Genomic DNA, 25,340 nt, shown 5'->3' with positions numbered 1-25,340 from the left:
CTGAGCCTAAGTTCCTAATAACGACACCAAATCATCTGTCTCCAGAGCAAAACTATATAATTAATGTGCAACGAGCTGCGTCACCTTGACGGCATTAAATCATTGAGAAAAGACAGGAAACGTACTCCTCTTTGCTCTTGCCTCCCTCCCTCACCCCTCTGTCCCCTCATCCTCCTCCTTCTCGTCCTCTCTGCCTCTCTCACTCTCAACCCTCCGGTGCGCCTGTTCGCTGCTCAGAGCGGCGGTGTGCATGTGTCAGGGAGCCGCACCGTTCTGCGCACTGGTTCTGCCGGACATCACCGGATAACGGCGCTCGTCAACCGGGCTGGTGGTGGAGGGGGAGACTGGACCCGGACCAGGAACAGGAGCGGGAGAAGCACCGTGGCTACTTGTATAGCCCGCTCTCCGGAAACATGTCGGAGTTTTTCCTTCTCGCCTTTCTCGCCCTTTCCTCCGGATTATTTCCGTGCGCCGAGCCCTCGAAGGTGTCCGACGAGGAGAAAGGTAAGCCGGAGCGGAACCGCGGGCGATGCGCAGTCCGATGAAACTTGGCACCCCTGGTCTTCTGTTGGCACACTGCTTCTCAATGCTGTGTAGTTGCTGGATATTAACACGTTTTTAAAACGCACCCATCCTGTATCCTAAACAGTTTATTATAACAAAAAAAAAAAAAAAAAAAAAGAGAGAGAAATGCTTCTCATCCTTTCCTGCCCAACGTGTCATTCTTTCCTGGAACATTTAGGATCTATAAAATGACACGTTGCAGTGCTTGATCCGAAATAACAATGCCACCTGTATAATAAGAACTCGCTGGATGTGCATTTGGCACAGCTTTTGCCGTGTTTGAGCATTTCCAGGAACAGCCATGAGGAGCCAGGACAGGATTCGGCAGCCTATCTGTGACTGCACCTGCAGTCACAGATAGGCTATATCCTACAATGCAGCAGGTGAAGGAGAAAAAAGGATCCCCTGAGCCGGAGAGGATTTTTTTTTACATTCATCCGAGTTGTAGCTTGGATCTTTGCCGTGGGATCCTTCAACATCGCACCAGAACGGATTTGATAGGACAGTGGTTTGTGCGGTCAGCTCCACAGAGCGCGGCAGAACCTAGTAGGAGCTTATTGCAGCGAGTCCCTATTTTAGGAGCTTATTACAACAGAATGGTGTCTGATATCTGAAGTTTGTTTGAAATAAGCGGTAGCAGATCGGGGACTGTTTGTCACACTTTTACTCTCGCATGAATTATTCATCATTATCACAGTCCCGTCTGGAAATCAAAAATAATAATGATGCGCAATTAGCCAGCAATGCGACTCTTTAAACTTTGGAACCAAACCCATCGCAGGTTGAGTTAAATTACAGTTATCAATGGAAGTTTAGTAATAAATTGGAATTTCTACATGTAACTTTCTATTCCTTAAAAAGTTGAAAAGATGCAAAATAATGCACTTTGACAATATGAAGTTAAACCAGAGATCTGTTTTGTATTTTATTGTGAATCACTCTGTGTGAGAACTGAAATAAAACAAGCAATATGCAAAGCCAGAAATACTGATAACACATTCTTTTATCAGCTCTTCTTTAGGATAGATACTTCATGTCTTTAGCTTGTCTTTAGCTTGTCGATGACAAACTTGATCTAAATTGATGATTTTACCTTCAGCGTTTTGCTGCAGTTTTAAAGGGCTTTTGTTGTGTGCGCCTTAAATCCAAAAACAAAGGCATGAAAAATTACTCTTACCCATAAAAATGACAAACACCTCAAATGTTTTATGTGACCACAAAATGACCTTTGATGTCTATAACCAATACCACACTTCCCTTATATCTGAATGCTGGAATCATTTTTTCGGCGATTGAATGGTGAAAGATATTTATAGTTAAACTGAATAAACAATAGGTCCTGTGAAAGTGGTTTTAAAAGAACAAACGGTTAACTGGACAGAAATCTCTTTGCTACCCAAAATATCTTGGATGATTATTAAGGAAATATGCAACCAGCTTTGCTCAACATCGTGATCTTTTTTTTTTTTTTTTTTTTGCCGAGCACAGTTCAATTCTGCAGCCCCCAGCTTGTGTTATCTCCCATGTTCATAGACAGCTACTTACGCTCCTTAATACTAATACAAGATTTATAGCCCTAAAAGTAATAGCATACTGCTAAGTTTTTAACAAGATTTAAATTAAATTAACAACCTCCACGTCAGGGACGGGTTCAGAAAGTATTGTAAGGGGGGAAGCAGAGGCGGAGGGACCACTAATTATCTTGGGCTGACATATTAAAATTATAAATGCACCAATGAAGTGATGACTAATTTTCAGTTGATTTATCAGTGAACCTGCAAATCAAATACTGAAAGATCTAATTCATTTGATTTTCTATTATATGCATAAAACAAACACCTGCACAATTAACCCCATACCCTTTCATTAACATATTTGTTTAGTAAAAACCAAGTAAAGGTTAGGAATGCATGCCTTACTTTAGGAAAGGAAATTATCTGCACATTCCTTTTTTGCTTCTGAATTCAAAATTACTACCTCTATCATATAACCAGCAGCACATTTTGTTCATACTTTTTTGTGGTCCTAGGGCAAACATTGCCTTCAGTCAACATTTACAGTGAATTAGTCGGATCTAAATGAAAATTAGATCTCGATCTTGGCATGGAAAACCCATATTGGTGAATCACTATCCAAAGCCAAAATCCATAAATAGAATTTCAGGAGGTTTGTATACTGCTTTAAATTTAAGTCCAATTAAAAAATATATATTTTTCTTCCATTGTAATCCTTTGTAATTTTGTAATAAATCTAATAATCCTAAAGTTAATCTTTTTAAGTATCCATTTACCAGAAGTTAGCTGATGTTAAAACACACTGTTTTGCCCTTTGCTCAATTTAGTGACCTTGGTGTTATAATGCTGCAACTCTTCTAAATATCTGACCTAATTAAGTGATCCTGACATCCTTAGAGTCTGAGGGCAGGAGGGAGTAATGGGTATAACATAAACAGGCACTTGTATTTATATACTTGGGGATATGCTTGAGTTTTTTTTTCTTTTTTTAAAAACAAACTGGTTTGTTATTATGATGACACAAGAATGTTTGAGAATTTACATAGGCTTCACCTGATGTGTTGTCTGACTCATTATGAATAATTATTTATAACCGAAAATATTTATAACTTTAATGTTTCAATGTTGCAACAACATCTTAATATTATACATAAAAAATATAATTAACATAATATCCCCATATTGTGTCTCTACTCCACTCAGGGCTTTAATGTCAGTATGCACACTTTTATTTTCTTGTTTTAAATTAAAAAAGGTGCATATTGTTTTTAACTTGACCATTACATTTATATGTGCAGAGTATTTGGCATTATTTAAAGTCAGAACTTAAACTCAAAGATCATCCTTGTAATGATGTCTTACCTATAGCTTCCCCTCCTTTACATTCTCCAGCCGAGAAGTGTGGCGAGGCTGCTCTGCCTGTTGAGAAACTGTCACAAATGCCCCCTTCAACACAGCTTGGAAAACAGGGACTTAGAGATTGCCTTGCAATCACAGTAGGCAAGACAAACACTGCATGCTTCTCTTGGTGCATGAAATGAAAAGATGGATTTGCCTCTTTCAGCTCTGTAAGAGTGTCACACTCTGCAGCAGTGTTGAAAGGGGTGGGAGCACCTAGTTTTGACTGAAAGTAAAAAGAAAAAAAAAATAGACATAACTGTTACATTGAGCACTATTGGATTCAAACACTACAATAAAACCTGGGATGAATACGTGTCATTTGTCCTGCTCCATTCGCACCAAGATCAAATTAAACATCTTGTAGTTAGTTGCACAGTACTGATAATGGAATTCCTTTTTTTCGACACAAAAAGTGGTTGTTAGTCTAATTAGTTTGAAATTCATTTATTTCAGCGTAGTTGTAACCCTTTTGCATTGAATGCCAAGTGGTGAGTCGTGGTTATCTGACTGAATTAAAAGCATTTCCAGAATTCAATGTTTGAATGGCATTATCTCCAATAAATGCGTCCTCTCTGTGTTTCCCTACTTATCACTCATGTCCATCTAACATTGAGCTGGTCGACCTGGCCTGGCTGTTGTATTAGAAAATCGCTGATCAGACACTAAAAACAGCTTGAGGAATTTGACAACACTATTGTACTTCCTTCGTTTTTCAACATTTTTCCTTAAGGCAAAAAAAAAAAAAAAACATCTAAATACTCAGGATCTCATGCAGTGACCTCAGTGGAAGATAAGCATCACCAAGTTCAAACAGCTCAAGGTTGTTTGTAATGTATAGCCTATTTAAAAGTTGATAGTGTTCTGAAAGGCACCGATATGTCCACACACTAATGCAGGTAAAAGTGCCTTCAGGAGCTAATTAAGTGAGATAGTGAGATACGATCGCACGAAGGGTATGTAAGTAACTGTGCGTTTTAAATGTGCATTGGTTGAGACAAAATCAGGATGAGTGCTATCATTTAGTGCTCAAGTTCACTTGTAGATAGTTTTTATCTTTACTCTTTAATGTTACACATAAAATACAACAAAACTGCATTTTCAGGATTAATGTTCAGCTATTTTGTAGACTTATATAGTTAGAGGGTGGTGTGGAGCAATCGATGGAATGAAAAATGAAATACAAGAGAGAGGCAGATTTTTCTATTGTTCCTTCTTAATTGCAAAAAAATGAGTTTCATTTTGTTTTTAATATCCTATTATTGTCCAGACTTCAATATGAGCCACTTCAGCACTTCCATTTACCAAGATAAGAAAAAGAACAAATAGGCTGTATTAGAATATGGATAATGCTTAGTGAATGAGTCAGCTATGTGCCTGCAAAATATGTTAGGTCCTTTAATTTCACATATTAAATCAGGATTTGTCAAACAAATTAATGGTTGTTATCTACCTGTCTGTCGACTATGTGAAATATTAAACAGTAAAACGGAGGACCTCAGAGTCTGTACAATGACCAGCACACCTTGATGTCCATTAGCTAATCACACATTCATTCACATGCAGATGTATATGCAATTTAAATACATTTGCATATGAATTGCATTCCTGCTTCATCTTGTGTGTTTGGAATAACTTATTTGCTTAATTTTATATTTCTTAACAGAGTAACAGTACTCTCTAATTACATATTCTGTGCATAAGAACACAACAAAAGGAGTAAAATATTGACAACAAAAGAATAATTTTTCTATTTAGTAGGTAATCTATATGAATAATAATTTATTTCTCTGTTTTTAACATTTCTTAGCATTAACTGTAATTCCATATCCAAGACAAACACTGAGGTTTGAAGTCACTCAGCAGGCATTACTCACATTGTTCCAGGTAATTTTGGCCAAATTAAATATTTCGTGGTCTAACATCCCTGTTCTGAATTCTTCTTTCTTTAGATGGTTTTAAACTGATTTTGATTCCCTACAATTCGATTTGCAGTTTTTTTCTTTTTTGCCTTTTCTCCCCCATAAATACATCTGTCATTTATCAACAACATAAATGTTCTCTATTTCACCAGATTACTGGGCTTTTCTACATTTGAATTAAAAATTATAAAATTAATATCTCAAAATAGTTCTTGCTGATAATATCATAATATTAGGTTACCGTAAGTTCAACTGACCTATTTAATATTGGTAACCTTACTTGAATGAATTTCTTTGCATTTCTGGTGGTTTTTATATTGTGACCGTGTTTTATAAAAGTATAACATTGAACTTTTTTTAGGTTTTATTTTAAAACTTTCCAGGTGTACATTCTTTTACAGCATGTAAAGTCATTGTCAGGAATAATAACCTTAAACAGTTGTGATCTGATTGACTATCAACATTATTGTTGATATATTAAAGCCAACTCTTTTGTTCAACAATTTCCTCTGTAACCAAGTTTGGGCCAAATGTCACCTGTGATTCTAGAGTACTTATGAATCCACTATCACCTCAATGACTCTACAGTACTTCATTGACGGCAAAACAAACTCATTTCAATATACCTCCTGCACTGTCACTTGGCAGTTGGTATGACAAATTTATGCTAAATAATTTTTTGCTTGAATGTCCATCTTTTTCTCATGTGTCCAAAGGACATTGTTCTAAAATGTTGATGATTATTTAAAAAGTAACTTTGCAATCATCGTGCTGCCATATTCATTTTCTCCAGGAAACCCTTACAATTGAGCAAAACTTGCTCAGTTTTGTTCTTCTGATGGTTCTGCCATAAAATTTAAGATTTACAATTCTAACTGAGGCCTGCAGAGTCTGAGATTGAGCTCTTGTGTTTTTTGCAGTTTCTCTGAAAACCATATATTATGTCCTTGAGGTGAATTATGTGGGATGTTCTCTCCTGGAAAGAATAGTAATTATTATGTTTCACACTTGTAGACTCCTGAACTTCAAATTGTTTTGGAAATGGCCTTATAACCCTTCACTGATTAGCAGTCTGCTAAAATTGCTTCTCAAAGGTCTTTACTGAATACTTTTCTTCTTGGCTAGCTATAGACCAAACCTTAAAAATTTGATATGCAGCACTTGACTTTTACACTACCTCTTTTTTTCTATAGAAGCAGCAAGGGTTTGCTTTGTTTTTGAAGTGAGTGTAATGATAGTCACAAACCTTTTTCCTTCTGCAGGGTTGTGTTGCTGTGCATGATGAGCTTAAGTGATAAAAAGCTTAAATCTGAACTGAACATGACTGGTCTCTGTCTGCTTAGCAATATATTTGTTGCTGTTAATCTCTTAACACTATATATATATATTTTTTGTTTTATTCACTAATTTGAATAATAAACTGAAATGGACTGGGTTGTTTAATAATTACGATCAGTTTGGACTGAATGACATTAACTGAGTCTGTATGATTGAATTTAATTAACATTTTTGGTGGGAGAAATGCGTTCAGAAGGTGTTTGCTGTGAATTGTTGCAGTATAAATAAACTGAAGTGAGCTGATAGACAGCCAAGAAGTATTTTATTTCAACTGAACTGGTTAACAGCACTGAAGATGTTGCCAAACCAAGCATAGCTTGTGGAGGATCACAGTGTCAACAGCATGTATGCGTATAAAAATGAGGCAGAGGGTGAATAAAGCTGTGATCATTTAATCCTTTTAGTAGCCTATGTATGCCTGGCCAGGACAGATTTTCGTTGCCTTTTGAGAACCCTAATAGGGTTTAACCTCAGCTTTCCATACTGCTTCACAAGCAGCGTTGTAAGCTTAAAACGAAAAGGTAGAATTCCTGATGCTGTAGTGTTGTGCTGGCAGAAAAGTTCAGAGTCACTGTCTGAATCATGGAAGCTCGGCTGCGAGAGTAAGGGCAAGTAATCAGGATAGAAGAGAGGAATCTGTTAAAGAGAATTGTTTATGGCAAGCCAGCCCAAGGGAATAAAGCTTTAACTTAAATATTACAAGGGCTGCTTGTGGTTGTCACTGAAATATTCTATTATTAATTTTTCAAACTGGGAGCAAGCTGTTCTAGCTCATGATTTTTGGTGGAACCTCATTAGAAAACAAGCACTCTGAATCAGACAGCAGCTGCAGTACGGCTTTAATTAGTGACAGAGGACATTTCAGGACTGCAAGGTGTATGGGCCATCTCAGTTTTCACTTAAAACATCAACATTTTACTGAATTGGTGGTCACATGTGACATAAAAGCACAGTCTGTGGGTCTACCCTCCAAGTGTGGATTTATTAAATAAATTATTTCACACAGGCACAGCAGGGAAGTGAACCCGGTCAAGACAGAAACCTGGCAGGCAAGTACAATGATTGTATTGAACTAATATGAAAAATAAAGGTGGTCAGAGAGGCAGAGAAGTACAGAAACAAAAGCAGTGGTTGGGGTAGCTAGATCTAAACAGCCTATGCTACTAAAAAAGACAAAAAGCCAAGAATGGATGGCTGCGGGGCTGCTGGGGATTTGGAAACAGGTGGGTGTGGCAGTCAGCTGCAAGCAGGAGGAAAGATTGATGACGTGGGTGGAGCGAATGTGACTTCAGGGAGAAGATAAGGATTCTAAAATCACACTGACTTAAAAAGAAACCATGATATTCAATTGAACACCCACCCTGCACAAAGGCTATTGTGGGGTGTCCCAATATAAATATCAATTTAGCAAAACTGTTCAATTGAAAACAAGCATTTTATATTTCTCTCTAAAATTATTTTTGGTTTGAAAAAAATTAGGACACACCCTTATTTATTTAGCTGGTAAAAAAAGACAAAAAAACCTGTTTTTTGTTATATGCTTTGCTTCACACGTAGGGTCTGGACCTTCAGCTATTTGAAAACAGTTGCTTGCTGACGACATGCACTCTGGTGGAGTGTGTATGCTTGATTGAATCGACTTTTTTTGGAGAAATTTGTTGAGCTGGTATTGGCTGTGAATTTGCTGTATAAACAGTGCTTTAGCAATTGGGTAAAGTTTATGTTTTTTTAGATTTTACCCAATTGCTAACGTTTGGTCATGACATTTGTAATGAACCAGTTCAATACTATGAAGCTTACCGGAAATTGCCTGACCTGCAAGCAATCATTCCTCCCTGCAAACAGAGATGTGTCAAGCCAAACAATATGGCTGTTAATGTTAGTTCAATATTTAGAAGTGTGGCCAACACAGACTAAATGACTTCATTTGCTTCATCCACTGTCATTGGCAAACTTCAACAATAACCAGACTACAATTTTAAAATCGTGCACATATTTAGTACATTATAACTGCATTTTCAAGAAAATTTGCCCTATTTATATGTTTAAACTTTTAGTTTTGGTGTCTTCCTACTGGTGAAGTGAAAGTGAACTCTGTAGTATTTCGAGAGATATTTAAAGATATTTGCAGACATTCTGATGTGAAAATAGATGGAAGACAACAACATGTCATTGTATGTTCAAACTGGGAATAAACTGCAATATTCTTAAACAGCCCTCAAAAACCTTAACATATAATTTGGGAGATCTATGGCAGGAGTTTATATAAAAGTGAATTTCTTCACAGTTAAAAGAAAAACTACTCAGGTATTAATCTTTTGGAAGATAAGCACAGAAAAAATCTTTGTTTTCCAAGAAAGACCTGGAGGCCACACTAAAGTTTTCCAAAGACAATGTGCGACATAAGACCAGGACTACTGAGATAATGTTTTTGGACATTTTCAGCAAGTGCTGGCTTAAAACAAAGACAAAACAAAACGAAAACATCACATTTTAACAAGCAATTGAAATGTGTCAGAATATGGTGATATAAAAGGATTAGAACATTTCTGCAAGACAATCTGTACACAGGAGAGAAGCAGTCTTAAAATATCCATCTCCTCCACTTTTCTTCGCTGCCACTGGACAAAGTCACAGGAAGGGTTTTAGCGAAATAGTCATAGGTCAACCTGATTAAGATTAAACTGTTATCAGAGATTTATCTCTGACTTTGTCAAATGCTGAACCTGGGTCTAAGTTTGGTTTAGCAGAATAGGGGCAGTAAAGGAGTCTACATCAGTAAGTACATCTCCTTGATGAATGATTTCCATTTCAGATTATTAGATGCAGCACAGATAGTTAAAAAAAAATTGTGGTAGAAGTTTAGCAAAAAAAAAAGAAAGAAAAGAAAATATGAGCCTGGTAGAACCTGGTCTGTCAGACTTTAAATATTTTCACCAATCACAGACAGCAAAGCAGTGAAATAGTAAAGTACACGTCATGAAATTCATGAATCATTCTTTTGACTTGTGTATTTGTTGTTTACAGCTAAAAAAAAAAGACAGAAAGAAGCCCTGTGCCAAAAGAACTAGGAAAATAATTGTTAAAATACCAACTGATTCTATTAGTCAAATACAAAAAACAAAATCTGTGATACCAGTTAATTGGGGATTACATAAAGTTCTCACCACACACACACATTTGCCTCAGGATGCTTTCTCTTATAATTATGAAACCAAACTTGTGGAATACTGGAATTGTGTGTGTATATATGCAGCTCTGGAAAAAAATTAAGAAACCACTGTAATGAACCCCATTGACAACCTCATGATTATTCCACCAAATATTGATTTCTGAACTGTCTGAGTTAAAACTTTAATATTGTAGTTTCTAAATGAACATGAACTTGCTTACTGTGCATTATTTGAGGTCTGAAAGCACTGCATCTTTTTTATTATGTTGACCATTTCTCATTTTCTGCAAATAAATACAAAATTTTTGCTTGTAATTTCAGAGACATGTTGTCAGTAGTTTGTAGAATGAGAGAACAATGTTCATTTTAGTCAAACATACCTATAAGAAGAAAAATAACAGAAATCAATCATTTTAAGTGGTGTATATAGCCTGTATATATATATCTTTTTTTTTTTTTTTTTTTTTTTCAGGCAGAAAAATGGGACACGTTTATCTACTGAGGGTTTTTTCAGAAACAAAAAACTCCGCAAGGGGTGCCAACATTTTTGCAGCTCATTCAAAAGATCCAATTCTGGTTTTAAAGGGGAAACTGTTTGGTAAAGACTAATAGGTGGCCTTCAAAGGTGGGACTGCCCTCTATTTTCACAGCTGTTTAACACTTTTTCCCCCTACACCACAAACTGAAAATGGGCCTGCCAGCTGCAAGGTCTCTAGCTCGGTTTTCTGCCCACATCCTGTTCCGACATGGCAGCAAAAGTGTCCACATCAGCAGTAGGTAATCCTCAAGACGTGAAAAAAGGTCCACATAGTCTCCAGGCTAATCTGTCTTCACTCACTAATTGAATAAAACACATGCAGATTCCAGGTAAAACTGGGTTGAGGACTGCATGAGACTGTGGTTCCAACTGGAGATGATGCACCAGTCAGCATTGTGCTCTGGCTTGTGCTGCTGTTGGCTTCTATGCATGGATTTCAGGTGCAGTTTTATTGACTCCTGCATTTCAAGTTTGTCTTGGCTGTAAAACTAGACAAGCAGTCAGAACTACTTCTAAGCTCTTCAGCTGTACCAGAGCAGACTGAACTCTCCAGCCAAACCTGAATGTTTGCCTAGAAGAACTTCAAACATTGCACAAGGCATGATGAAATCCCGTTTTGGGATTTTTTTTATTGAGGTAACTGCTTAGGCAGCGTTTTTGCAGAATGGCAACCAGTCTTTTATGCGCCATGAAAAGACATTGAAACAGCTGACACGTCTCTCTGGTGATGTCAGCTGAGTGTTGCTGACATTGAGCTCTTACATCCTTCTCCGGGCAAAGGTGAAGCATGGCCGCAAGCTAAAGAAGGAATCTCTGAATCAGCCCCTACCTGTTTTTTCTTGAGTTTTACTGTGTCCAGATGAAGCTGTGCTGAGTCCAACAGAAAGAAGACATCGAAAGTAGCTGTTAGATTTGTGATGGTGTCAAATTTAATATCCTCTCCCACTGTCTTAACAGGTCAGAATCAAATCAGTAATGAATAGGCTTGGGGTGTGGTAGTCTGTTGCTGTAAATTGACATATTGATTACTAAATGGAAGGTGTGATAAATTTTTTTTCCACCTACTTGATCAGAGTTTCAAAATAGATTTTTTTAAGATGCTACATATTTTAAAATGCTAAACATCTTTTTTCTTTTTTTTTTTTTTTTAGGAAATAAAGAATGGCTGTAATAATCATTTCAGAGGTTCTCAGTTATCAAATATTTCAAATGCAACATTGGACTCAAATATGACCTTTTTGCAATTTGTCATTTTTTACTCAAACTAACAAATTATAATGCAAAGACTAACAATCTCGTCTCAAATTGTGCGTTTGTACAACTAACTGCCTTGTCCTGCCTTATGTTTATGGCATTAGAGTGACATAAAGTAATACATTTAACTACACTGTAATGGGCTTATCAGTTAGATTTATTATTATGGTAGCATTCCCTGCCAACAATTTCTATTTACACTGAAACCGACATGCAGATGCAATTTTCTGAATTAAACATATAAACTGCAGTAACAGGGCAGATCACAAACACATCTACCTGCTGACAGGATTGCATCATCTTTCCATTGCTAATGAAAAAGTTAAGAATTCGGAACACCTTCGGTTTGCCAGTGATTAAAAACAATAAACTGTGATTAACTTACCTGTTGTCAGGCTCATTGAGAGAAAAAATTCCAGCTGGATGAACAGAAATAGCTTTTGGTTAAGTCCAAGGAGAAGCTGATGATTTAATGAAAGTAGATGCTAAATTGAGATTTCTGCATATTCTTGCAATGACAGCAAGCCTGCAACACCCACTGCCTCTTGACATCTGATGCCTGGACACAAGGAAAAGGGACAAAGAGGGATATTTGTAGTGAAGAAAAATGTAATAACATGATTTTACTTCTGAAGATCTTTTATTAGGTTTTCTGTTTGGCCAGCACTTTGCAAATACACACATAAAAGACACAAGTATTGCTCTCCTTCTAAAAAGTGAACCTTTACCCCAGTCAGCCTCTAACTAGACTTCATACAAAATACTTCTAAAGAACCCCCCTCATCACTATACAAAATCTTTGAAGAAAACCATCACCATAACACAATGTTGGGATGGCGTGTGACATTAAATCCAAAGCATACACTTGTGGTTATAATGCAACAAAATATGAAAAAAGGCCAAAAGAAATATATGTTTCTTTTATAAGTTGTGTAAATAACCTGCTTTGTGAAAAGGAAACAGCCATGCACATGTACAGTTCAAATATGCCCACCAAGACAATTCAAACAACATAATTACCTGCTTAACTGAGCATTCAACAGGGGACATACTGCCATAGTAAAGGTTAAAGTTGTTATTCAGCTGGAAGGTCTGGGTTAAGCAAACCTTTCTTCAAATGTCTCAAAGGCTGGAAGACTCTCCGTCTTCTGCTATTGGTTTGTCAGTTTGAAAGAGTTAGCGGCAAGCTGGATGATGGCAGCACCCTGAGGAGCTAACCTGTGCATATTGTTGTGTGCACACTGTGCACATATTCAGTGTAGCAGATATTCGCTTTAAGCTATGTATTCTGCTTCCATTACATTTATACTTTGCCGCAGAGGATGCATGTTCTCTTCTATATTTTATCTATTTTCTCTCTTTGTATAAATAAACAAAATATTTACATACTCTGTAGAAAAACACGTGTTTCTGTGTGTAATCCTGAGTACTTGGTAGAAATGCATTTTTAAACTGTATGACTTGGATCCAATTGTTTGAGTGTTCATTCATAAGCTTCTCACAATGTTTACTGGGATTTTGGTCCCTTCCTCTTGATAGAACTGTAGTAAACATAATGCTGCCACTTCTATGCTTCAAAGTTGCCCCTTTTTTCTTGATTAAAAATATATTATTCCTACTGAAGAGCTCCAAACCTTAACATTATTTAGAGAGAGTTTTGTTGGAGTTTGTAAAGTTGAAGAAAAACTTGCTGATTACAAATAACTGTTATAAAACTGAAATATAAATATGCTGTGTCATTAGATGTTTTTTTTCCTATTTTTGGGGTTTTATTAAGTGTGGTCTTTATCATATTAAAGCTGGTATTACCAAATATACATAATCCTAGGCGTACTAAAAAAGGAACGCAATTACCATTTTGCATTCCTTATTTTCCTACTTATTTTCTTTTCAAATTTAGAAATTGTTCACTTGACTTAGCCAATACACACACACACACAACTTTTAGTGCAGCTTCAAGAACCATTTCCCTCATACTCATCTGTATTCCTTCAACTCTTCTAGGTTGAACAGTGTTAAATATTAAGCATGACCAACAGGTATACTTCCCTTTTATTCCCTCACACTTTAGCTAAAAGCCTATTTCAAGGAAGCCTTTAATATTTGATTAAATCCTGCTTCTGTCATAAATTGGCGACAGCCCAACGAATAAACACGTTAAGGTTTGCGGTGCTTGTCTCCAACTGATCAATACAGAATGAAAGATTTTCTTTTCAGGAGGATTGTTGGAGAAGGCATGGTAAATAAAAAGACAGATACATGGGGAAATAATGCTTTCATTTGTTGATACTATAATTACTTAGATGTTACTTTTGTTGATAAATGTCAAACCTAGATAGTATTTCTTGTGAGTGGTAAAGTTGAAACCTTACAATAAATGCAAAAGACAATGTTTTTTTTTTCTTTTTGTTGGACAAAAAATCTTCTAGTTATGTGAGAAGATTTGATAATAAATAAGTGGTGATAATGCAACCAAGTCTCATTGATATAGTCTAGGTGTTTGAGCAAAAATTAATTTACTTTTGGATTATCTGTTGCAGATATAGATTACTTCCACTAAATGAACAGTTGAATAAAATCTACCCTTCTACAAATTCTTGCTGATGAATGTTTCAATCCTTAAGCATATTTCAAACAGAGGGAATTAAGTAACACTTTAAAAATTAATTGTTTCTAAATAATTCTTTAGGTTCTTATTCTTCCCAACTAAGCTTTGTCATCACATTGCAGTTCAATATTAATTTACAGTCCAGTGTCTCCCATGTGTTGAGTTGTTGAGCTGATAATTGAAAATATCTCTGAGGTGCTCCTTTAATAGTCAATTTCTAAGTTAAAAACTACTTTGTGACTCAAATATGTAAAGTATGCACATGCGCACCCACAGGCACAAACACACAAAAGAGCTTGCTGCCAGCACTTCTGACCTACAGATTGGTCAGAAGTAGTGGTGTTGAGGTGTTCGAATCCCCCAAGTGGCAACGACGGTGGCCAGAGGACCAGAGAGAGGGCTGCCGAAGCCTGGCTGGGGACTCTCTCCCAGCTGCCACCTGGCACAGAGCGAGGGCTCAGTGCCCCATCATGCAGACTTGGCTCAGGAAACCAGAACAGGGGAGGGATTCATCCGTCCCCCAACAAGCTTCATTCAGCTGACAAACCTAAGGCCAGTTGGTGATGCTGCACTAGATTAATCTTGGAAAAAATAAACATCGATAAATAATAATAATAATAGAAACATGTTTAATTTTGTTGTACATCGCTTCAGTGCCTATTGGTAAACATTTACATGCTAGCTAATGTCTTTCATTGACATAGATATTGTGATTATTTATGTATCTCTTCTTCTAAAGCCACCAACTTAAAAAACTGAAGAATAATAAAAAGAGAAAATGTTTTTTGCTGTAATACCTAAATGTGCTGAAAGAAGATGTCACAATAGACTGATGCTGGATATGTCATTTTAGAAAGACATGAAAAATTCATAGTTTTTTTGGACTATGTTTTCCACAATCAATATTTAAGGTGGACTACCCACTGGTTGTTCATTAAGATAATAAATTTTTCAAGGGTTTTGCTACATACTGATATTTTTTTAGCATAATTAAAAAAAAATGTTAGTATCTTGCTGACTGAGGGACACCAAATCTATTATGTTCATGTATATTACAGTAGATTAGAACCTTTCCATAAGCCTGTCTGATGCAAACATCAACATACAGACAAAAAAATACACATAAAAATTAAGTCTTACAGCAATAAATGTCTGTGTTAGGGCGACTCTCCCTGGCAGACCAATTAGTGTTACTCTTTAGTTAAATAGTGTGAAACAACAAAAGTCCTTGGCATCATTTTTAACACCCATGTGCAAAGCAGAGGAGTGGTGACATTGAAATGTGGATCCATCAAGAATTAAGGGGTGTGATAAAGACATAGTCTTAGCTTGTTCTTTAACTATCAATTTGGAGCAGTCTAAGTGTGTGTTCAAGGCTTGCAGTTGCTGCAAAGAGGTTTTTGGCCCTGAAATATTTGTTAGTCTGTCATGAGGGATGAATAATTGAATGTACTTTCATAGCACTGTGCATGAATGAAAATAATAGATAAAACCGTATGAAAGCCCACAATCACACCTACTGCAGAAAACCACATAGTTCACTTTTAGCGTTTTGGATAGTGTTTACTCCTGTGGATTGAGTTCAGCTTTGTGGCAGCACTATCACTAGGTTACTTTGTGTAAAAATTAGATTAGAAAATACATCACCACCAGCTGTCATCAATCTGATTCACTATGATTTTCCAACATGCTTCCAAGCTGCTATTGATCTCTGGTTCCCTGCTCTCTCCCTCCCCTAGTGTTAGATTGGAGTCGTATTAACTGCTCCGCCATCAATCACAGTTCACCCATGTTTGTTTGTAGGAGACTTTGATACGATTAGAGCAGCGCTCTCAAGCTCATGTCATGGCCCCCCGCTAGACTGGAATGCGTCGACTTGTTAAGGATGCCAGCAGTTTCTGCATTCTTGTTTTAGTGATGTCCATCATTACTCCAGAACAGAACGGATAAATTAAGCAGCTGCAATGTGTCAGCTGTCACAGGTATCTCCTGTTGCTCAGTACCTGATAAGATCCACTGCCCCCTGAAGCAGCCCTTTGTAAGAACAAAACCCCAGGGAAATCAAAATCCTTTTGGACTTCAGATATGAAATATGTTTTTCTTAGATAATACTTTCTTGCGATTGCTCCTGTGGCCTTCTGCACATTAAACAGTGAAAATCATTTTTTCATCTTGAACAATGATTGGATTTTTTAATATATTTTTATGTTTCTTTTTTATGATACTTGTGTTGCATTATGGGTCACCCAGTTTTTCTAAGCATCCACAACCACATATTTACAAGCTGGACATGTTGGAATAGGCAAGCATTCGTATTTTGCAACAATATTAGAACCCAGGAAAACCGTTTGACTGATGTTGAACACAGACACTGGTGTTCAAAAACATAATAATATAAATGTTTAGTAGATTTGAAAGAAACAACACTACGACCCTGTGTTGAAATGAGAAGCTTTTCTGATGTAAAAAAAATTAGATTAAATCATTTCAATAGTTTTTCTACCTTTAATCTGATAAGTCCATTTATAAATAAAGGTCCAATAACCCAAGCTAATTCTTTGCCAAAGCAAACTGAAGTTAAGTTCCAAAATGTTGGTAAAAGGAAACATAGCAATTTTTCATTGCCAAAGTTCTTCAAATATCTCAGCTTGTGCAGACATCTGTAGTAAATGCCTCTCCTCTGGCAATTGTACAGATTTCTTGTCAGATTTAGTTTTGGACTCTGGCTAAGGGAATTTAATTATTTTTTATTGCAAAATAATAGAAAAAGGTTATTTCTTATATTCTTTTTAAGATAAACCAACATTTTGATGTAGAAGTATAAATGTACAGTAGTTAGGGACTTAACCAAATATCTGTTTAACTGAACATTTTGGGCATAATTTTATTTGATCATGCAACATTTTTAGCTCTTTTTTTATGGGAAATTGTCCTGCAGTTTAAACAGTTACTAGTATAATATAGTGGGGTACATGTGACAGGCTGGTATCATATGCTACTCAATAGCAATAGACAGACCCTCTGCAGCTTATAAATAGTGCAGCACTGTTTTATTGAAATTGAAAATGTCTAACTTTGAGCATCACATATGTCTTTTAATGAACTAATGGATTTTCCCAGAGCAGAGGCTCATCTAGTGTAATCACCGGACAAATGGGGCAAGAATAAATGGGTGGTACAGTAAAGCATAAAGAAGAGGCTGATATGGCAAAAAAAAAAAAAACACAAAAAAAACATCACTACCTTACCTCATAGATTTTTGAGCTGGGATTACAGTCAAAAACATGTGCCACATGTGGTAAAATATGTAAAATTCACAATGCAATTCAGATTTAGTCAGTGCATATCTGTGTTCCTGTGTCTTAATGAGGTGTAAATTGAGCTACATGCAGTGGGTGGTGGTCTCTCATTGGCAGTAAATAATCAAGTAAAGGTCACAGTCTAGTGTTTAGCTATTGGGAAAAACATTAGCTCTCTCGTCGCAGTCATCATGGAGTAATGGATGCAAGTTCTAAGTAAATACCCGAGGTCAAAGTGACATGCATTACATACCTACTTTGTTCAGCTGTGTCTTTTTATGACCTTGTGAAATAATTAATGAAAAATATGTCTTGTTCTGTGTGCCATCCTGACCTGTTATGTTTTGTTCATCAAAGGAAACACATTTGGACAATAAAACAGATATTTTACAATACTAGCAAAACAAGATTATTAAAATGACTTGAGTTTATCATCATCCATTGGACTGTACTGTTGGACTTGGTCATTCGGTCATACATGGAATGACATTACAACAACAGTTGTGCTACATGCTTTTTAATTAAAACAAATTCCCTCATGTTGATTGATTTAATATTTTTAAGTCTTCTGCTATGGCAACGGTTATCTTAAACACTTCGTACTTTGATGGTTGTTCTGTGTGAAATTATTACTGGATCTCACTTAGCTACGGTTATTATTGTTTCAGTATGCACTCTTTGTATGCCTAACCATCTTTCCTCTTTTCTTCTGTCTCTCTTTTAATCTCTGGCCAACAAATTAATAGCTGCCAGCGGATCAAACTCAGAGGACTATTGAAGTAGACTAGTGTGATTAAAGGTAATTTAGGGATGTGACACTGCACTGAGAAAGTGCAACTGTCTTTCTGAAATGCTTTATCACTGTTGGGTGATGGGAGCCTTCATGCCGAGGTGACATTTATGTTGATCTGCATTATGCATGGGCAGCTTGTTCAAAGCAACAGAATGTACAAGGCCTGTTTGGTGTCACAGGAGTTATTTCTTTTTGAAATGTGATTGTCTGCAGTGCAGCCCACACTGGTGTTCAAACAGGAGTTAATGTCAGCGTTTTCTTTTAAAATCTGCTTGATGCATGTTAATTCTGATGAGATGCCACATCTCTTCGAATTATAAAAAATAAATAAAACAGGAGATATCCATAATAAAGAACTATAGAAAAAAATCTGCAATCATAAAATGAAAAAAGGTGATTTTGAGAACCCATACAGACATAACATGTTTAGACAACATTCTAATTTGATTTTCACCTAATCACAGAGAAAAGGCTCCAGTAATGGAGTGCTGGAATATTTATTGTATCGTACAAAGATTTTCTGTTTCAGAGGAAAGAAACCTTGTTTGTAATGACCTGTCATTTACTTTATTGAATTAACAGCAGAGAATCACAAAGACTCAAAAATCTATAAATATATCTACCTATTAGCTTTTCTATCAATACGACCCAGTGCCACGCCCAATGATTATGTTGGCAGTTATAACAGGATTTTGATGCTGTTGTTCCTAAATTGTTTCATCCTGTGGCTTCTGATACTGGCTCAATCAGATGTGGCGCAATTACATTTGGCCCCCTGTTATTAACCTCTGAGACTGCACAACAATCAAGCCTGGGCTGTCTTAAGTGAATTAATGTCACATGGCTCTGCTCTGACTGTAATTGGCTATGTGGCTCCTCTCATGATCTCTGCTACGCAGGTAGAAATTACCTGACAAGTTGCTTCTATATCTATGCGACCTCTCCAGAGATCCTGCTCACCAAAGCAGCCTATTAACAGTGTAGGCATGTGCATCTTCTTGTCAGCTGTGCCAGATTTTTTTTTTTTCTGAAGCTCAAGAATGTGCTTGAAAACATGTATTCTAAAAATAGTCAAAGGAGTGTGGTGAAAAGTGCATCTTCAAGAGCTGTCACATCAGCTGTGGCAAGCATGACATGACAGATCTCATTTTAGATACTCTCCTTTTGACCTCTGTCTTGTTCTGCCAACCAAGATCTTTGGGTCTGACTCATATTTACCTTTGTGCTCTGATCTAATGTTCATAGCAGTCTGCTCAGAGAATGCCTAACAGCTCACTGGAATCTGTGATGATGGAGAAACAGTCCAGATTTTTGGGCTGCCTGTATTTTCCTTCAGCTCTAGTTTTTGAATTTCTCTGCTGTCACACCCGTCTCTCTGACAGAGTTATCAAAGGTCAAGCTCCAGCATCTGTCTCTCGAGACAATCCTCACGTGATATGCTGCTTATCTCCGTGGATACAGTATCACTAAGAAGCTCCAAGAGCATCGCCTTTTCCAGAATTGACCTTGTCAGGTGCAATTTAGACCTTGCTCCTGCTAATACTGTTCGAAATGAGTCAATCATGCATTTCCATTTGTAGAAACAACATTTTTGTCACCTTATTTGCTGATGAAAGTTTCCTGGGTGAAATGTTTGGGAAATTGGGTTTCGTACTAGTATTTTAGAAGGACACTGCATTATGACTAATTTTCGGTATTATCAGTACTAGTAAGCAGTTTTTGGATGCAAATTAACGAACCTTCATTAGTGTGGTGTTTGCTTCCATGCACACTACTAGTTTTTTTCAGTTTTGTTAGGCATTTAAAAGCTGCAGCCCTGTGAGGGTTTATACATAAAATCACAGTCTATGTTTTACATATACTGTTTTAAACAACATTGAAAAACAAACATGTTTGTTTTTCTTTTTCCTGAAAAGAAAAACAAAACTGAATGGCATTGAACAATCAGTTGAAGTTGCAATTCTCATTGATAGATGTATGAACAGAGCTGTGTGTATGTGTGAGATAATGTAATCAAATGGTCAAAACAAGTGAACAGAAGAGTACCAGCTCCAGTGTCTGGTTCTTCTGGTGAATGTTATTGTTTAACATTTTTAGTCCCCGATATCCATCTCAAGCATCTGAAATCTTATTGGTCTTTTACCAAATTGGCAACACACCTGCACTTCATTAGACCATACCAAAATAGAACAGGTCAAATCAAACAAAATTTCACCAAAGAAATAGGAATCAGATTAATAATCTAAGTAACAAACTCATCTACATGACTAAATGGTCTGCAAAATTAAACATGTAATACAGGGAAACTCAAAAGGTTAGTTTAAAGAAAAGCAAAAATAAAACAAAAATACACAACCCTCCATTTGGTAGAACCCAGAGATGTAATCGGTGACATCATGCAGCCATTTAAGGAGAAAATGCTGGGCCGGCCTCTCTTGTACACCAACTCAGGCTGCAGCATCTAAAAGAGACAAACAATGGTAAGTAAAATGAAAAAGCTGAAAAGTTATCAGATATGTATCTTGAAAAGAAACATTCATGTTTGTCCAATGGTCCAGAAGTGTTAGCTTTCACTAAAACATACAGAGATCTAAACTGCACCGTAGTGCTGCCACAAACAAACCAAGGATAGTGAGTGAAGCAAAGTTTTATTAGTAATGTTTAAATTAAAGCATTATGACCAGTTATAGAACGTCTAAGTACATTGGAAATATATTTAAGGGACAAGTGGTAAACACAAAATGAACCACTTTCACAGGATGCCAGATGGTTATGAAAATGAAGTTAATTAATCAATTTACATTTGAAAAGGATTTCTAGCTTAGCTGGAGGTTCTTTCAGATACCACAGTGAATAGAGTGGGAATGTATTTTTAGCATAGCACCAAGCTACTTCAAGTATGTTCGGGAGTTTGGCGTGGCACATGTTGCTTATTTAGTGTTGTTGATAAAGAAATGAGCACCAACCAAAAGCTTGAGTAGGGCTATCTTAAGAAATCAGTTGTCTTGTAGGATTTTTAAAGAGATCCAATTAACAATTTAATACTTAAGACTAGTTTTCTCCAAATCTCTGGAGGGAAGTGCATAGTGATGCAGATAAAAGAAAAAGAATATAAATACTTTATATTCAAATTTCAAGAACAAATATCAACAGGGATGACTTTAAGCAGCTGAGAATCTTGGGCTGTAAATAATTGATGCCAGCACAGCTGGAGAAGGCAATAACCAAAGCGTTTAAAATAGCAGTTTCTGTCTGTAAGATGGAAATGTCAAGAGCATAAAAAAACTGGTGCCATCTGTTACATTGATAATAAATAGAGAATATTGTTTTGAAAACATTTTCTGATATAGCTCTAGAACATTTTTTGATATTGCTCTGGAAAACATCCTTTTCACACTATTCGTGCAAGAGAGAACAGAATTATTGTACTTTGGAAGAGATCCTTGTGTAGTGATGACATTAAATTAATCTGTGTAAATTCTGCTGCCAAGAGCAAGGGTATGTCAGGACACAGAATGGGTGCACAATTTCATATAACAGACACTTTTCTAACTGGATCAATATTGTATTGGGTTTCGGAGGGAGCCAGTGGCACGGGAAATATTTCGCTGGTAAATAGAAAAACGGATTACAACAAATACCTGAATATTCTGCAAGCAAACAATATTGTTTTATAACAACCTGTGAGGTTTCCTGATCTTAACATCACAAATATATTTTGTGGATACTTTTCAAAAAAGCATTGCAGATGAGACAGATCAGTAATCTTATTGCTGCAAGCACAACCTTAAGCATCCTACCGTTGGAATTCTGGGGTGAAAATCCCCAGTTAATAAACAAAAGGCAAAAAGATCTGTAGCAAGCACCAATGTTGATAGAGCTTTTTATTTTAAAATTAAAAAAAAAAAAAACTCAAGTCATGTTTTACTTGCTTATTAATTTAGCATATATCTAGATACAAAACTGAAAAGTATGTAGGGTAATAAAAATCGCTGTGTATTAGTAAATAACTTGATTGAAAATAAATGTTATCAATTTGATTTGGCGAAAAATATAATCAAAGAACCTGAAGGACAGAAACAAAGATACAAGAAACTACTTCAAAAGCGAAAAGGAAAAGTTTTATAATATATATTTAATGGTCAAAATACAATCAAAACTAATTTAGCTCTAACATTCATCAAATATTTATTGGTTTCGGGAATTAAAAGAAAGACCTAGTGAAGTTCGACTTTAGAAAACCTTTTAAATCATTACCTTCTCATTTCATATCCTGCCAAAATGGGATGCTTGATAAATCCCGCATGCTTTTAAAGCAAAACAAAAATCTTAGCAGGAACTTTAAAAAATGCTGAAAGTAATAAAGTACATTAGTCAAATCATTTTTGCAACCAAATGCTGTTTGGTTGCAAAAACTATTGCTGTTATGTGGTTGCCTATGTTGAGCAAATGTCCTTCCTGGGCAGGACTCAGTTCGAGGTGCTGACCATCCAATCAGAAGCAGTCTGAGTGTGTGTGTGCGCATAGATAGCCAATAAGAGAAATGGATTCTATTATGGTTTTCTAATCACTGTCTTCAACTATTTAATAAGATGTATGGATGGATTGAAGAATGGATATGGTGAAATGCAGCAAATATTTTTGCTTACCTTAATTTGAGGAAGACATATGAAAAGGTTGTTTTTTGTTTGTTTGTTTTTTGTATAAATACGCTTCCCATAAAATTGAGCTAATATCTTGAGTAAAGTCTGAGTCAGTGAGATGCTGTTTTTATTTCAAGGTGCACAAACATAAAGCAATGTGCAGTTTTATTGCTTTTTGTTCCTGCAGTAGAAATGATTCTGGTCAGTTCCACGTGATGTTGTGTGCAGACAGACTGGGAGGATGAGAGATCTCTGAGGCCCGATAAGTGTTGTAGTTAATAACCTAACACCATTTTGGATCCGAGTGAGTGTACTGATGACAAAAACCTGGAAGTTCTCATTTTGTGATCAGAAAGCAAGGGGCTTGAATGTTAAATGTTTTGATAAGTTACTCACAGGCATATTTTATTGCTTTATAATATAAATTTAATAAGAAAGCTTCTTATTTATTTCTGAAAGAATTACATTTTCTCATAGGTCACATAACAATTCTGTCAAAACTTATCAAATTCTGTGATATGAATTGCTGCAGTAAAGCTGTGTGTGAATGTCCTTTCTGCCACCTGAAAGTGTAGCAATATCAAAGCAGGTGATTATCTGATTTGCTATGCTGAATGTTCATTCAAAGTATGAGATATTTTAGAATGGGATTTGAATTTACCCAGTATTTATTATGTAAATGCTTTGTATAAGTAGTAATGTTGTTCCGTCATAAAAAACATGCATGCATGTTTGCGAAATTTTTGAATATCCCATGGCAGCCTTTCGCCAGTGCCCAGGCGGTTGGTCTCACAAAGCACCTCCTTTTTACGCAAAGCTCCTGCTTGGAGCTACAGTTTCCAGCTGAGGTTCTGCCCCACTGAGCACCCTCCCACTGCTCCTTCCCCACTCAACTCCACCAAACCAGCAGCAGCAGCGATTAGCAAACATCTGATGGAACTGCGAGTCTCACAATGGTCCTAAGAAAAGCTGTAAACTGCATAATGGAAATGGAATTGTTGTGGTAATGTCTGAAAGAACTGGAGCTTCTTAAAGAGACCGAGGCCAATTTCAAGGCATCAAATCGTGAGGTCTTGATTGTGCTATAAAAATACAAAATACCTCCCCTTTCAATGCATCCTAATCAGATAACTTTTTCTTCAACACAAAATTCCAGACTTTTCTTCATATTTTGTTTGCAATTTTCATGTATTAACAGAGTAACTGACACAGGTATTATAATCGCTGTGCTCATTATTTACTTCTACCTGATATGAGAATAATAGCATGAGCTGTTGCCTAAGTGGAGATTAAAATCCTGTCAGGCAAATCACACAATATCACTTTAAGGAGCGTTAGACCGGCAGGTTCTTTCAGCGTCCGACTGGGACCTTTCTACACCTCAAAATCGTTCATTTCCATAGCAGCCACAGTGTGAAAATCTGCTGCAGGTGATGTTTCCCTGTGGAACACAAGCTCTTCATTATTAACAGCCCCTTGCTGAACATCCTCCACACTTCTCTGACCTAATGACTTTCCGGAGAATGGAGCCTCAGCTTAAACTCTTCTGTTCTTTTTTCTTTTGGTCTTTATTCCCAATATTTTCTGGAGGAGAACCTCATTTTTATAGGTGTTAAGAGGACAACAGCGATTGGCTTTTAAATAAAATGTTTGTCAGATCATAAAATTTAAAATATGCATTTATAAGGAAATCTTTGAAATTTAATTTTAAAACTACTTATAGAGACAACATTTAGCTCTTCAATCAATTTCATTTAGATCACAGAAGCGTAGTATGACAATCATTTTTGTTTAAAGCTTAATAAAGTTGCAACATTAAAAGGGGAACAAAGAGCTATGGAGCTTTTATTGTAGCTGTTCCAGGTGAATTTTTGTCTGAGATGAGTGATATCTTCAGTAAAGCAGATTTTCTTGTCTTGCTGAGACGTGATTACTGTGAGGAGAAACAGCTATGAGGTCTCTAAAGTTTTTTCAGAACCCAAAACTTGAACCTGCAAACAAACGCCTCTTCTCTAAATGAATGTGAATATTTCACAGGAAGAAGGTGGGAGATATATTAACTCTTTCTTTGCTTTATAAACAGCATTAAATTTTCATTAGTGCAATGAAAAAATGTTACTCTTTCTCAAAGGAAACTTTCTTCTGTGTTTCTCTATAATATGATGTAATATTTTCAGGAAAAGTTCTCGCAAACTAAGATAGATCTTTTTCCATATCAGAGAGCTTTCATTACCTCATAAGATTTCTCATAGGCCTTTCTTTTAAGCTATCCTGTAAGCCCACATGTCTGATGCAGA

General features: G+C 36.4%; 1 protein-coding gene across 1 annotated transcript in view; it reads left to right on the top strand.

Annotated features, from left to right (window-relative positions):
* The first annotated feature begins 230 nt into the window (after positions 1-230).
* The window catches only part of lrp1bb (low density lipoprotein receptor-related protein 1Bb), a 282,327-nt gene continuing 257,217 nt past the window's right edge, over positions 231-25,340 (top strand). The window contains exon 1 of the mRNA XM_055031925.1: positions 231-504. Within this exon, the coding sequence (XP_054887900.1) occupies positions 414-504 (91 nt within the window). The 5' untranslated portion in view covers positions 231-413. The remainder of the gene's footprint in view (positions 505-25,340) is intronic.

Source organism: Poeciliopsis prolifica, unplaced genomic scaffold, assembly GCF_027474105.1.
Source record: "Poeciliopsis prolifica strain line A6 unplaced genomic scaffold, Auburn_PproV2 SCAFFOLD007, whole genome shotgun sequence".
Lineage (NCBI taxonomy): Eukaryota > Metazoa > Chordata > Actinopteri > Cyprinodontiformes > Poeciliidae > Poeciliopsis > Poeciliopsis prolifica.
This window is presented reverse-complemented; position numbering and strand designations above follow the sequence as displayed.